This window comes from Andrena cerasifolii, chromosome 3 (genome assembly GCF_050908995.1).
Source record: "Andrena cerasifolii isolate SP2316 chromosome 3, iyAndCera1_principal, whole genome shotgun sequence".
Classification (NCBI taxonomy): Eukaryota; Metazoa; Arthropoda; class Insecta; order Hymenoptera; family Andrenidae; genus Andrena; species Andrena cerasifolii.
Genome location: NC_135120.1, coordinates 20,100,837 through 20,116,283, shown reverse-complemented (window position 1 = coordinate 20,116,283; position 15,447 = coordinate 20,100,837). Strand labels below are relative to the sequence as shown.

General features: G+C 35.2%; 3 protein-coding genes across 8 annotated transcripts; 1 reads left to right on the top strand and 2 right to left on the bottom strand.

Annotated features, from left to right (window-relative positions):
• The first annotated feature begins 580 nt into the window (after nucleotides 1-580).
• On the top strand, nucleotides 581-13,620 carry Polybromo (protein polybromo). Of its 6 annotated transcripts, none has more exons than XM_076807987.1 (27): nucleotides 581-731; nucleotides 1,378-1,492; nucleotides 1,592-1,837; nucleotides 1,943-2,071; nucleotides 2,155-2,334; nucleotides 2,420-2,864; nucleotides 2,955-3,067; nucleotides 3,136-3,234; nucleotides 3,308-3,370; nucleotides 3,448-3,600; nucleotides 3,669-3,836; nucleotides 3,945-4,111; nucleotides 4,235-4,529; nucleotides 5,473-5,678; nucleotides 5,785-6,124; nucleotides 6,201-6,785; nucleotides 6,931-7,088; nucleotides 7,165-7,337; nucleotides 7,741-7,913; nucleotides 8,040-8,111; nucleotides 8,942-9,124; nucleotides 9,387-9,509; nucleotides 9,764-10,007; nucleotides 10,096-10,246; nucleotides 10,330-10,379; nucleotides 10,463-10,580; nucleotides 11,827-13,620. In XM_076807987.1, exons 2-27 carry the CDS (start codon nucleotides 1,388-1,390, stop codon nucleotides 12,041-12,043), a joined length of 4,956 nt encoding a protein of 1,651 aa, XP_076664102.1. In that variant the 5' UTR covers nucleotides 581-731; nucleotides 1,378-1,387; the 3' UTR covers nucleotides 12,044-13,620. The 6 variants fall into 6 exon arrangements, with proteins under 6 accessions (XP_076664102.1, XP_076664100.1, XP_076664099.1 ...); XM_076807985.1 differs by lacking the exon at nucleotides 581-731 and adding an exon at nucleotides 781-818 and having other exon boundaries at nucleotides 3,448-3,597; XM_076807984.1 differs by lacking the exon at nucleotides 581-731 and adding an exon at nucleotides 781-818.
• On the bottom strand, nucleotides 13,112-14,645 carry LOC143366769 (uncharacterized). Its single transcript, XM_076808130.1, has 4 exons — nucleotides 14,511-14,645; nucleotides 14,025-14,153; nucleotides 13,844-13,945; nucleotides 13,112-13,769 (listed from the first exon to the last, which is right to left on the bottom strand). Exons 2-4 carry the CDS (start codon nucleotides 14,143-14,145, stop codon nucleotides 13,630-13,632), a joined length of 363 nt encoding a protein of 120 aa, XP_076664245.1. The 5' UTR covers nucleotides 14,146-14,153; nucleotides 14,511-14,645; the 3' UTR covers nucleotides 13,112-13,629.
• Nucleotides 14,185-15,393, bottom strand: LOC143366768 (succinate dehydrogenase assembly factor 4, mitochondrial). The gene is made up of 3 exons (XM_076808129.1): nucleotides 14,941-15,393; nucleotides 14,780-14,872; nucleotides 14,185-14,698 (listed from the first exon to the last, which is right to left on the bottom strand). The coding sequence occupies exons 1-3, from the start codon at nucleotides 15,038-15,040 to the stop codon at nucleotides 14,529-14,531; spliced, it is 363 nt and encodes a 120-aa protein (XP_076664244.1). The 5' UTR covers nucleotides 15,041-15,393; the 3' UTR covers nucleotides 14,185-14,528.
• Nucleotides 15,394-15,447: the final 54 nt, after the last annotated feature.

Sequence of the window (15,447 nt, the reverse complement as noted above, 5' to 3'; positions counted from 1 at the left end):
TAAACGATAAAACCAGCTTAAAAGTAGTAAAAGAAACTCGTTTCGTTAAGAGATTTCACACAATCTTTTAGGTATTTTACATTTTGAAAAGAAAAAATGTTCGCACCGTGCAACGCTGTATTTGTGTTCGAGATGAGGATGTAATTTGCTTTTTTGTTAATTGGGATATTAGTTTCTTGATTTCATGTTATTACTATATTGTTGTCCAAAACTTTACACGATATAAGTTTGCATCATTGAGAAATTTCTATCGGTATACAACAAATAAAAATCTTACGTTTCACTGGATTGATAAACCTTAATTTCGCTTTTATTTAGTTACTATTAAAAGTAACATTGGACACAGTATACACTACAGGCGAGGTCTAGCAATACTACGGGATTATATCGCACAGATTCCATTAAAACAATTTGCAACTGTCAAGTTGAATCTACCAACTCCTCTTCTACCTATCTTATTAATCGCTTCATGATATTTGTACGAAATATTTGAGATCTATGTTATCGACCGAGTAAATTCATGTGTAAAACGACATCGCGAAGTAGTCTCTATTTCTGGCTGTAGGATCGTATGGTCCGTACGATTATAAGCCCGCGGTTGCTTACGGCATGGCGTTAGCCAAGTCGTGTGTCATGGTGCGTTGCAGATGAAAAGCGTACTATATTTGTAACGCTTCTGTTCCACATGTTCTATATTAATGGAAAACCTTTTGTACAAATTTTAACGGCAGGTGAGGATCCCGGGGAACAATAGCACGAGTGCGCCGAGAGGAAAACAATAATAGTTGTGGGCGAATGAAGTTCAACGATGCAGTGAGGTTCTGATATGGCGGCAAATTTTAGTTAGGCGGAGATTCGTTTTAAACTTCCTCGATACCGTACTGCCGTTCCATCGGTTGCTCAGACACCAGCTCAGTGTAATTTCCGCGTTAAATTCGACTCCGCGGCATGCTCGATTTTAACGTTAAGTCGGAAAATTGAAACGCTATGCATTCCTGCATTTTAAAGCACAGTGGCGACATATCATGGCGGCGAGTTTTTCTTAACTGCAGTTGGTCTATCTCGATTACTTTCATACCTAATACGCACGCAAAGGAATTTCTTTGTAAAGTAACATATTCAGTAAATGAATATATTGCACATAAAACTCGCCCCATAAGATATCTATTCACACTCCGTTCCCGTGCATCCTAAGTGATGTAATTATATTGCATTAGCCAGGCATAACATGTAGCTGAAGAGTTCTCTGTGTATGTACACTAGTCACAGTGACACTGTGACTTGGACGCGAAATTATGATGTAGTAACTCCATATTGATACAGGACATTGGTGTTATTTTGTGTTTGTACATACGTCTATCTTTTCTGTGTTTTAAGATCATTCAAGATGAACAAGCGTCGTAGAACGTCCTCGGTTGCAAGTCGAGGCACAGAAGATGACGGCGATGATATACCGCCTGAACCGACGAAGAGGAGAAAAAAATTGGACCCCGTAAGTTGTTTTAGATCGTTTGTAAGCTGATGCATGTTAAAAGGCTCGATTATTAGTTAACGGTTAAGCTTAATAATCCTTTGATTTTCACATACCTAGAGTGACTTGTGCCAACAATTGTACGATGTGCTACGTAATCAAAAGAAGGAAGATGGAACGCTGTTATGTGATGCATTTATACGTGTGCCTAAACGCAGACAAGAACCAGGTTACTACGAAGTTGTAACAAATCCTATAGACCTATTAAAAGTTCAACAGAAACTGAAAACTGATGAATATAGAGATATGGATGATTTAGCAGCTGATATTCAACTTATGGTTAACAATGCAAAAGCTTTTTATATGGTAATATATGTCGGCATAAATTATTATGCATATTGCACGTATAAAATATTAAAATGTTGATATTAAGTCGATGCATAAACTACTGGGGTTATTTCTCGAAAACAGCGTACTTCTCCTGAGTATAAAGATGCCACCGAGCTTTGGGAGTTGTGTGTACATACAAAAAATCGTATTACGGAGGAGTATGAAGACCCAGAGCCTAAAGGAAAACTTATACTAAAAGTAGGACGATTGGTAAGCTATGATACATACAATGTTACATACATACACACATGATCTTCGATCGTCGAGTGATTGATACAATATTAATTTTATAGGCTCGGAAAGCCACGACAAAACAAGATGATACAGAAGATACATCTGAAAGTTCTACAAATCCTGACGAGGAGACGATGCAACTTTTCGAAGACTTATTCGCAGCAGTTATGACGGCAACAGATCCAGCTGACAACAACAGGCCTTTACATACAATGTTTCAACTTAAACCGTCTAAAAAAGTTCGTGTTATAAATACTTATTTGTGAAGTGTTAATCTGCTATTTTTTTAGCAAATGTATTATATGAAGAATGTTACGTTTTCAGTTGTATCCAGAGTATTACGATGTAATCGAGACACCCGTAGACCTGAAAACAGTTGCGAGGAAAATTCAAGAAGGTGCCTACAGTTGCGTTCCAGATATGGAAAAAGATTTAATGCTGATGTGTCGCAATGCTTGTCAGTTTAATGAACCGGGTTCGCAAATTTATAAAGATGCCAAACTTTTGAAGAAGATTATCACTGCAGCTGCAAGGAAACAGGATACTGGATTAAGCAGCAGTGTTCCAAAGATTGCGACAACCGCTCCATCAACACGAAGTAAAAGAGGAAGTCGCACAATGGCACAGTCCTTAATATCACAGACTGCGGCGTTACCAGACGAAGACGAAGAAAGCGACGATGAAGAGGAAGAGCCCGCAGAAACTGAGGAAGCTGATAATCCACAGTGGCAGCTGTTTCAAACTATCCGAACAGCACCCAACAATCAAGGTACCAAAGTAGAAAGCAAACGTTATTGTGGTATTACATAAAAAAGAATAAGTTTTATGATAATATCGGTGAAACTTTGTATTTATGCAGGAGTTAGAATGAGCGAATATTTTTGGAAACTGCCATCGAAGAGACTATATCCCGATTACTATAAAATGATTAAAAATCCTATTTCTTTATTACAAATTCGTACAAAGATAAAGGTAATTGATAAAAGTACGAACTCTTTGTAGTGTGTAAGTTATTTTTATTTTACTTATAATTATTACAGAAAGGTGAATATGGCACTGTTAGCGAAGTGGCTGGTGATATGAATATTATGTTTGAAAATGCAAAAAAATATAATATTCATACCTCTAGGTTGTATAAGGTAATAAACATCGATTGATTTGAAACTTTTACGTACTTTACAGCTATTATTCATTTATGCTGTGATCTTTTAGTGTGCTGTAAAGCTACAAAAAATTATGCAAGAGAAAGTACAAGAACTATTAGAATTTGATCAGGTAAATAAGATTTTCCCGAGTGAGGATACATCGCTTTTCATTTCAGTTTTCACTTTACGTGTTTCTTACGTTCGTAGGATTCAGACTCGGACAGCGAATTCGAAAACAGTTCCCATCAACCTAAACTCATTAAGCGTGCTTCAAATCTGTTAACTCGTGGAAAGTATAAAGACAATATACCATTGAAGAAAAGATTGTACGCATTAGTTAAATGCGTCATGGAATACGTTGTAAGTAATTCCAACTTGAATTATTAAAGCCGAAACGTATCAATACAGAAAGAATTACAACGTTACAGTGCGAAGATGGCCGGCAACCAATGTTAATGTTTATGGAAAAGCCTTCTAAAAAACTCTATCCGGACTATTATCAAGTGATAGCAGAACCCATTGACATGTTAGCCATCGAAGCTAATATTAAAGCAGAGAAGTATCAGAGTGAAAACGAATTAATACAAGATTTTAAGGTATATTTTCTACACTGTTATAATAAAAAAAAACTATGCATTGCCTACTCTTCATCACAGATTTATTGTATTTTACGTTGTATTGCATTACTGTCTCTTTCTGTTTAGTTAATGTTTAACAACTGTCGTCAGTATAACGAAGAAGGCTCTTTGATATATGAAGATGCAAATACTTTGGAAAAGGTTTTAATGGATAAAGTGAAAGAGCTAGGTCCCCTGCCAGAAACACCTAAACCAACAAAATCAAGTGCGTCCACACCAACTAGGAATGTTGGGTAAGTACTATTTAAAGTGTACAGCATTAGAGAGATATTCGTATACGTTTAGTGGTAAAGAGTTACCTTCATTACGATAAGAAACATGTGTGTACATGATATACATCTATTTTTTATACATAGGAGACCTAAGAAGGTCATACCGCTTCACTTACAAAAATTAAGAACTATGTACGATACCATAAAAGATTATCATGACGCGAAAGGAAGACAGTTGTCTTTAATTTTTATGAAATTACCAAATAAAAACGAGTACCCCGACTATTATGAAGTAATCAAACAACCAATGAACATGGAGAAAATAGCTGCCACCGTGAAAAACAATGGATACGAAAATTTAGACGAACTTGTGTCGGACTTTATACTCATGTTCGATAACGCTTGCAAATACAATGAACCTGACTCACAAATATACAAGGTTTGTACAGTAATATGTACGTACATACATTATTGTTTAAGATCTGTTTAAAATAAAACGAGACACTCCTAAGAAGTCATTTGGGTAATTTCAAAAAGAAGAGAAGTTCTATTTATATAAAAGTATAATGATTATTCATTTTTTTAATTACTTTGAATTCTTAAAAAGATAAATTAAAAAATACTTTTTTTGTGTTGTTCATGTCATATTTTTGCCTAATAAGGTGATAGAAGGTAAATTGAAAAATAAAGAGATTAACGACACATTCGTAATTTGACTCGGAGGTGATTATGTAAAATACAAAAATAGTTTAGAGCTACGTGACTAATAGCGCATACGTAAGTCGGAAGTCAAATTGAAATTTCGCGCTAAAACATGGAAAGTTCGGTCTGTTTACGGTTACAGTTTTTGAGGTTACGTGAAGTTTGTTTCTTTCGTAGCATTGTCGGTCCGTACGGTTTTATAGAAGAATTTTGCACAGTGACGAATGATTTTTATCTATGAATATATACAATAATAATATAAACGTTAATATGCAATTCTATCAAGCTAGTGATTATAAATTAAATACATGGAAAGTTGCCTAGTAATTAGCTACAGAGTTTGTGCTTCCTTTACAAAAGCTTTTCGTGTGCATGCGTTTATTCAGAATGTTCGAACAAGGAAATAGTTATAACCAGGGAACTAACATTTCCCTGCAAAAGACATTAAAAGTTCGACCTTGTTTTATCCGTTTAATGAGAGATAGAGAAGTAGATCAACGGTTATCCAAAAAGTCCAGGAGGAGTGAAACAGAAGTAAACAATGACTTCATTCTTTTTAGAATATTGCCCACCAGTCGCTTTCTCGCGTATACATTTTGTTATCTTGCAAATATTGAATAACAAATTAATAGAGTTGGTAAATTTAATACAATTTAATATCAATAGAAATGATGTTCTAGGATGCTTTAATTTTACAACGACTAGTGCTTCAAACAAAGTTACAATTAAGCGAAGACGAAGAAAGTGTACCTGACGTATCCGCTGCTGTTCAAGAAATATTGGCAACAATTTTCACCGCTCTTTATAACCACCAAGATGAAGAGGGAAGGTGTTACTCAGACTCTATGGCAGAACTTCCAGAACATGATATTGTTGATGGAAAGAAGTACGTTTTCTTTGATTAAATTTAAGCTTCACTTAATTGTATTTGTACATTGTCCTTTGTCCAACGTTGATTCAATTTGGGTGCATTTTTCTGTCTGGAATAATAGGGTACGAGGATTATCATTAGATTTAATTAAAAGAAGATTAGACCGTGGAGTTTATAAGCGTCTAGATCGGTTCCAAGAAGATGTGTTTACATGTTTAGAGCGAGCAAGAAGGCTGTCGCGTTCAGATTCGCAACCTTTCGAAGACAGCGTAGAGCTTCAAGCATTCTTCTTGCGTACTCGCGACGAAGTAACTCGTAGCGGAGATTTATTACATTCGCCAGCGCTTAATTATACTCTCCTCGATCTTTCTGCTCAAGTTGCAGAATTGAAACGTGTAAAGCAACAGCAAGAACTGACATTGCCTAACGAAGAGGAAAGCTGCGACGGGAATGACACAAAAGTATGTAGTACTTTATGTCGTAAAAATCACGTAGGAAAAAGCATTGGCATTTATTCGGTATTTCTGTTTTGTTTAGGATTCTGAAGCGAATGCTAATACAGAGGGGAGTAATAGCGATAATGGTGGTTCGATGAGTTTTAATCAAGAAGTATACAGAGCCGGTGATTTCGCATACATAGAACCCACAGAACGAGGCATGGAATACAGTGTGGTTCTTATAGAACGTTTATGGACAAACGCAGAGGGTCAACAGATGTTATATGGCAATTTATTTTATAGACCAAGTGAAACTTATCATGTAGCGTCTAGAAAATTTCTCGATAAGGAGTTATTTAAAAGCGATGCCCACGTAGCTGTACCTTTGTCCAAAGTGGCTGGCAGATGTTGTGTTCTAAGCGTTAAGGATTATTTTAGAATGCAACCAGAAGGTTTCTTGGAAAAAGACGTTTATGTTTGCGAGTCCAGATATTCTACGAAAGCAAGAGCTTTTAAAAAAATCAAAGTCTGGAATTTCGATCCAGATCATTTAAAACTACTTCCGAGAGAGAAACCTTTAGAACCAAAGAGGGTGATATCGGTATACAAGGAAAGATTAGAAAAGCATAAAGAAGAAATTGCAGAATTAGAAGAAGGGGAAAAATTGACAGAAAAAGAAAGACCTGTAAGTTACGTTTACGATACGTTTGCCTTTTCGTATAAAATACTCAATTCTATACATCTTCTTCTAAACTTATACAAACTAGGATATAGTATTAAAATAATTTTCGGATTTATTATAAGAAGTCTTGCCTAACTTATCTTTGTAGAATGTGATACTGTATAGTCCAGACGACACGGAGAATACCTATTACGAACAATACAATACGTGCGCGGGTGCTGTAAAAACCGGAGACTTTGTTTACGTAGCAACAGATGGAGGCAGGCAACAAATTGCGCAGATAGATGCTATATGGTTGACCAAAGAGTATGTTACGCGATATCTTGCTGTAAATTCTACAAAACTCATCGATCCGGTAAAAACGATTATTTAATTGTTTTAGTGGAAAGTGCTACTTTAAAGGTCCATGGTTGTTGATGCCGGTAGAAGTGCCACATGCTCCCACAAAGTTATTTTATAAACAAGAACTTTTTTTATCCACTGTCGATGGTACTCATCCAATTGTGGCTATCGTTGGCAAATGCACCGTTCTTGATTATGGAGAGTACATCTGTAGTAAGTACACAAGGCAACTTTTAATAAATGTACAGTGTGATTCATAAATGCCGGTCGACACTTGAGTGGGTAAATCTACTCAGTAATATAAGTAAAACCGTCATATGAACATAGCATTGAGTTCCGCACTCGCGAGAATAAGGTACTGACTGCCCGAAGTTTTGTCTGTAAACATTAGATAAGCGCACGACGCGGGCACTGCGAACATTTTCTTTAACCATCCATAACTGGAATACTAAGGTATATAGGACATATATGTTTATATACATTTTTACTCGGTGTATAGATTTACCACGGAAGTATTGACATACGTTTACGAATAACCCTGTATAATAGTAAACTGTGAAAAATGTACCCTTGAAGGTATACACCGTTTCTGTGAAAATATGTATACTTTCTACAGGTCGACCTACAGAAATTCCAGAGGATGATGTATATATTTGTGAATCGCTGTACGACGAAAGTAAGAGCCTCATGAAAAAGCTTGGACAGGAAGGTTTAAAAAAGTTCAATCACAACTCGGCAGTGACCGAGGATGAAATTTACTTCTTCCGAAGGCCTATTAACCCTGCTAAAGTATGTACGAAGTTCTAAGCATTCAAGCTAACATACACGAATGTTCGATAACAAATAAGTAGTCCACCATTTTGACGTGCAACTAACTGAATATTATTGCTTTTGCATGTGATGTGTGTGTTGTAGGTTCCGGGCGATGTGGCTCAGACGCAAAATCAAGTCAAGTCTGTTACTCCTAGCTCAGCTCAATTTGAAATGGTAATTTCTACTCATAAGTTTCTTACGTTTTGTTAACAATACAACACAGACGCATGTTGTCTTAGAATCACACGCAAGCTCATATGGAGGTTCTTAACATCACGAAATATTGCCTGACTATACATCGTGACCGGTACACTTCAAATTTCTTTAACGTATTGAATATGATTTGCGTGTGACGAAGATCATCCACAAATATGTATCTAAGCATGTTTCTAATTTTATGCCGGCATATTCGTTTTTCCTTTCTCTGTTTTATCTTTTCGTATTTGTTTATATACATATATATGTTTTTCTTATAGAATTCCTTCGTTTGTTTCTTTGTATAATTACGTTCATAGGTCTGGTAATTATTCTCTATGGATTTAAATTCAGAGCACCTGTTGGGTTTATCGCTAATACATATATATGTGTGTGTGTATATATATGATATACATAGAATACCACCAAAAAGTCGCTTCCATGTCACTCTAACCCAAATAATGTGGAAACTAAGCATATTGCTTTAAACGGAATGCTTACAGTATTAACATATCTAAACGTAGAAACTTCTTAGACAATACTTACAAATAAAATTTAAGAATTGAAGAATCATACTGTATCAGCTCAATACATTTATATTCCGAACGATGCGCGACGCATCGCAGCGTTTTACGATTAAATCTACTATAGAGCTGATCTGAACATCGCGAGATCTCTAGTTAGGAAAGGTTTCTGTAGGTAATATAGCATTAAACAAGATTGCCATACTGATACAAAGTATTCACAGAATATCCATGATATTACATTCGGTAACGGATAATGAACGTAACATAACATAAATGGTATAGGAGGCATCACCATTGTTACCGAAGCTGGAACCCGATGTACTAGGCATGGGAGTAGGATTAGGAGTGGGAGTAGGAGTAGGAGTTGGGGAGGACAGCATGGATGCTGGTGGTCCACCGTCCGTTGGATCCGCAGAAGCTCAACCGGTGCTCTCCAATACTCAAACACCTGTGTCGACGAAGAAGGTAGGCTTTATCGTGACATTATTTGCTTTATTTGCTTATAAATTTATCACATATTGCATTCTATTTATTTCGTTTTAATTCTGTTTAGAGAAATATGCCAGCATACTGTTTTCGTTTTTAAATTTTTCTTTTTTAATTTTTGCACCGTTCAAACGTTGTTTTAACATTAGAAGGAGAATTAGACGTTTACCTTTGAAGGTGTAATACCAAGATTTCTTCCCAAGACGGTGGCAAATTATAATTTGTGTTTTCTTCTGTTTAGAAAACGGCTGGTAAGAAATTAGTTACGGGCTATATTTTGTATTCGAGTAAAATGCGAACGCAGATTACGCAAAACAATCCTGAATCGTCTTTTGGAGAGATTAGCAGAATTGTTGGTAACGAGGTATTTATTTATTTTTTACTGTTCATTTTTAATTTACTATACAAATCTACTGAAGAAGGAAAGTATGAAGATTGAATTTATCAAGCATAATGTCGTGAGAATAGCTCATCGGGTCGTCTTTCGAGAATAAGGGCGTGCATCATTCTGCAACTTTCCTTCCAACTTCTTCGAACATTCTGCAACTTTCCTATTCACGTCTGCTGTTGCTATGGTAAATGATGTTATTGAAATGAATATTTTTTTCTCAATTCTAGTGGAGAAAATTGCCAGCGGGAGAGAAACAAGCTTGGGAGGAACGAGCGATTAAAATGAACGAGGACGGGGGACAGCTGAAAGGGACATCCGTAGCAGTAGGCACCAATTCTTTACAAGACGTAGTATACGAATGTTGTTGGGACAATTGTGACTGGCAATTCGAAGATATGACCGATTGCATCGATCACTGTATCGCCGAACAAAATGGACACGTGCAATCGTCCTTTGTTAACGCCGCTAGCGGTGCGTGCTTCGCTTTATTTACTAAATTTACTTCAATGCTGCTGAAACTCGAGGAAATTTTATAACCAGAGTTTTTGTCTTCCAATAGATGTAGAATTTCAATGCCAATGGCGTGGTTGCGGCCGTACGAAGAAATCTGTGCCCCCATTTCCAAGTGTACAAAGACTCGCAAGGCACGTTAAGGAAGTACATATCCTTAAGTCGAATGGACGCATCATACCTCCTTCGGAAAGAAGCAAGTACGATCTCAAAAATTACGATATCAAAGTTGCACGATCACTTAGAAGTTTACGCTTTCCTTGTAACATGTTTTTCATTGCAGAAACTATATGCCATCGAAAGGTCCAACGATATTACCGCCAATGGAAACAGGTAATTGAATCTTAATAAATCCAGATTGATATTTGCAGTAAAAATAACACTCGTTAGATAGTTAAATACACATCGTGTTGCAGAAACGTCAGCAGCCGCAACACAAACAAGTAACGTGCCTGCCGCCAAACAACCGGAGCCAATGTTTGTTGCTGTTCCTCCAAGACCAAGTCGTGTATTACATTCGGATGCCTATTTACGGTAAGATAATTGCCTCTGTTAGTATTTTCAGCATAATTGTTATTGTTAAGGGGGGTCACTCAGGTGAAAATGAACTACCATTTATTTTACAGATAAAAATTTGAAAATATGTATTTCCATATTATTTTTTACACGGAAATTAATTATGTAAGAGTTAATTATAAAGAGTGACAATTTTTTCAAAATTTTCAAAATTTCGAAAAAATTCGATTGTAAAATGCATACCTTTATCTCTGTAGTATTGTATACAAAGACTGCAAAAAAAAATTCAGCTCGAAAACTTCCTTTTTGGTCCCAGTTATAAATTTTTTTATTTTGGCGTAGTAACTAAAATGCTCCTGCTCTGTACGTTGTACCTTCTTCTTGTTCTTGCAATGCTTGTTCTCTTCACGATTGTGCAGTTGGTATCATTTTTCTTGCACGTTTGTATCTTGCTGAGGCTTTATCCTTATACCTGAGAACTCGTTTTTTGTGACGGTGTTGAAAAAAGAAGAGTGTGTGAATCATGTTAGCAAAAGATTATGGAGAGCTTTGACCGATTTGGTAAAACAGGAGCGCACGAAGGGCATTACTTTAGGGGGTAAAGGGCAGGGTACCCTGAAAGAAGTTAAAATTAGAAAATTGACAGATTATTATAAAAAAAAATTATATTACGAAATAAAAACAATATTACAGTTATGAAAGCTGCCATATACGCGACGATATATGTACCACGCAGTTTCGACGGATACGAAACCACAACATTATAAATGTCCATCGGGTGAAGAACACCGTCACAAAAAACGAGTTCTCAGGTATAAGGATAAAGCCTCAGCAAGATACAAACGTGCAAGAAAAATGATACAAACTGCACAATCGCGAAGAGAACAGGCATTGCAAGAAGAAGAAGGTCCAACGTACGGAGCAGGAGCGTTTTAGTTACTACGCCAAAGCAAAAAATTTATAACTCGGACCAAAAAGGAAGTTTTTGAGCTGAATTTTTTTTTGCAGTCTTTGTATACAATACTACAGAGATAAGGGTATGGATTTTACAATCGAATAATTTTTTCGATTTTTTTTTTTTAAATTTTGAAAAAATTGTCACTCTTTATAATTAACTCTTACATAATTAATTTCAGTGTAAAAATAATATGGAAATACATATTTTTAAATTTTTATCTGTAAAATAACTGGTAGTTCATTTTCACCTGAGTGATCCCCCTTAAAGTACATCCAGAAAATTGTATTGCTTCCACTTGATCCGTAGGTATATTGAGGCATTAAACGTAGAGAACCGGTACATATCAAATTGGGATAAGCAGATGAATGCTAATCCCGATAATACGCAGATCCCCGATGTAACAAAATTACCTGCCGAATGGCTTGGCAACGGTGTGGGCAACCACGGGAATGTGGTAAACGCCTTATGGACGCTCAGGAACATGATGATGCGAGATGTGTTAGCCATCAATAAAACTTTATAGTTTATAACTCGTTAAGATCTATAATCTTTAATAATTCGATGCTACCTTAAAACTACAATTTTCAGGTCCGTCGATGCTAGATGAAAGACTGAGGATTATTCTTTGAATGTCAGTGTATTTATGTACGTTTAGATTACGTTACTTTCTCATTTTATAATTCAAATTTGTATTTCAAACGTAACTCAATGGTAGCGCATTTATTTAGTAATTTCTGATTAGAAATTACCGACAACTAGGGAAGTGACTTCATTATCGCAAGATTTTCAGATCTGCAGAGTATTAACGTCAAAGATTTGAGGTTTAGCGAAATATTAATTTTAGTTTCGTTTTAGTATCAATTTTTACTAAGTGAAAATGCTACGAGCATTATTTTTGGTACATCCTTTAAAGATCTGCTTAGGAGTAGAACAAAAATTGTTACAATGTAAGAACCGCCATTTTGTACATACTTCGCTATTCTTAATTTTAACTTTTCATAACAAAAATTTTGTATTTTGTGTATCGCGCATTATAAAGGTGTGACTTGAAAACTCCTGTATTCATACTGTAATATTAAGTTGTACTGTAAATATAAGATAATGCACTTTAAAAAACAATATGACATAAACAACAATATTATTATATCTATGAGTGTTAATTCCACGTCATGAAACATTTTTTATGTAATATTTTCATTCACTTTTTTTTAAATATTCAGAAAAAAGCAGTGCGGCAAAGCTCTACATATAATTTTTACGATGCAACATTCTGCAGAAGAAACTCGCAAACTGTAATCTTGAGTATAAAAAACACCACCAAACACACAATACTCGTGCAAAGGCAACTTACTGATTTATTTGTACGCGAACAAACTTATTATTGGAATAATAATCTATAATCGCGGTTTACAGTTACTTCGTAGAATCAGTAACAGGATAAATTCTCAATTTATACACAAGAAGGTTCGTCGTTTTATTTCGAAAGTGATTAAAAAGCAATACGTGGCATTTACTTATTCCTTGTTGTTGTACCATTTAATGTAAAAAAAAACATGTTCCTATAAAAAAAATGAGTAATGAAGCGAAGATATCGATTCGATATTCGTTTATTCATTATTTTTATGTGTACATTCGGTAGATGAAAAATTGAAGTTCATTATATTATATACAATTTTAAACTAAAATGTTATGTTGATGGTAATCCTCCTAGGAAACGATTACTTGTATGATGTTCGCAAAGATTTCCCAGTAAAAGATTTGACTGGCAATATTTTAAATGATCGTTTCCGATGTCATACTAATTTCGTTTGTTTCTATTAATGTTAACTAGCTTCTAACGGTTCATTTTTATTTGTATTTTTACGAATGCTTGGCAATTACTGGTTTGTAACAGAGTAAAAAAGGAAACTTAAACGGTTTCACCTAGCATTGACAGTCCAACGTATTGGAGTGAACTTTCTTACTAGTGTACAGAAACTGGAAGAAATTCGTGCTATTATTTTTAGTTAAGAACGACGAATTTCATAGATTAAAACAAACTGAGATTGTTATTTTTTCTTGTACTTTGGATATACAAATGAAAATTCTGTATGAAATGGAGTTCTCAGCTTAGAAATCGCTCACCCTCCCACCGTTTTGCCAATCTCCCCACTTTGTGGGATCTTTCTCAGTATTTGTTATTAGCTCTCCGCTCTCTGGATCAGTTTCCACTAACACCAGATCCACGAAACGCTCTTTCGGAGGTACTCCTGTTATTACATGTTCTATGTAGCAATTGTACAGCATAACTTATGAAATATTAGCATCGATACTAATTGCTCACTTGGTATTGGCTGCAACTTGAGCTTTTTATGAAATTGTTTCATTCTCGTAGATTCTTCTTTCCCATCTTTCGCGTCTAATTTTTTTGTTTGCAAGAAAACACCTATGTTTTGCAAGAAAAAGACATACAGGGGTTAAAATGTCAAGATTATATTGTAAATTAAGATTCATTCATTTTATACTTGTGACGAATTTTCTCGATCTATATGTTAATGGTTTGATAGCAATTTTATCCAGGCAGTTAAACATGTTGGTGTTAAGATGATTAAAGGATAGTCCCAATTCAAAAACACTCTTATTCATATATTTTACTGGAAAATGATTATGAAATAGAAATTAAAAGAGTATTAATTCTTTTGTTATATTTTCAACAGAACATAGATGGCTATAGCGTTTCTTGGTCCCTAAAACAATTTTTAAAACGCGTGACAAAGCAATGAAGTAGCAATATTGCAATGAATCTGGATGACACTTAGAATTCATCGAATGATTAAGTAAATAAGTAAGTCGTTTATGTACATCAAGGAAGATAGTTTTTTTTACATAGAATTATAACTCTGTATATTAGTGCATATTTTCAAACAATAAATACGCACTGGGTCCATTTATAAGACAGTATTACTCTATGCTACAATTTGTACAGGCTACGTTATATAACTTTTTCTCACATCTCTTCACTAGAGCATCTAGAAATCTGTTACACGTCCTTTTCTTTCCCAATCACCGTACCGAGTTGGCTCCGGCCCACGCGGTCCTCCTACTTCACCTGTTTCTGGATTAATATCATTCGGAAATGGTTGCAGTGGTTCCTTCTCTTGATAAGGATGTTTTCCTTCCTCCAGTTCTTCCAGTTTTTCTGTTGCACATTGAATTATACCATTCGGTTAATGACCTTACAATCTTATAACAAATGTCTCTTTTCTGCACGGTAACATACCTATAGGTGTACGTTCCCTTAACTTCTTCTTAAATTCTTTCATTCTCTCACTCTCGGTTGTTTTATTTTCCTTTGAAAATAGTATCTGAAATTCTGTAACAATGATTAAGGCATTATTTAATCGCTAAATTAATACTGCATTCGATCGATATAATACATACGTGTATGGAACGAGTTAGTTGAAACTTTTCTAATTGCATTTTTCGCTTTTAATGATTCGCGCAATCCTATGACATTCGATGTAAATATAACCTTAAACATCGCGAAGCTTGTACATATATTCTTTGACGACTGTTGACGACTCAAGGGAGTTTATGATATATACACCCCCAATTATAGTCGCATCAAAAACGGTCGATTAATGTTGGATAAACATTATCTATATGTACCTCTTAACGGTACCCGATATATATTATTTATTAATAGATTTATCTTAAAATTCTGTACATCTTTAAAGTTTTATTGAAAAATATAGCTTCTTAATAATATCTAATAATATTTTCTACGTATATTTCACACAAAAGTAGGTAGTTATTCAAAGTTTTCAAAAATGGTAATTTTCTTCTGAACATCGTTCCATTGGAGCGTCATATAAATCATATAAAGGTCCAATTTCATGGTGACGATACACGTTGTTCCGATCACTCCCTAGAAGATCACTAGGTCCA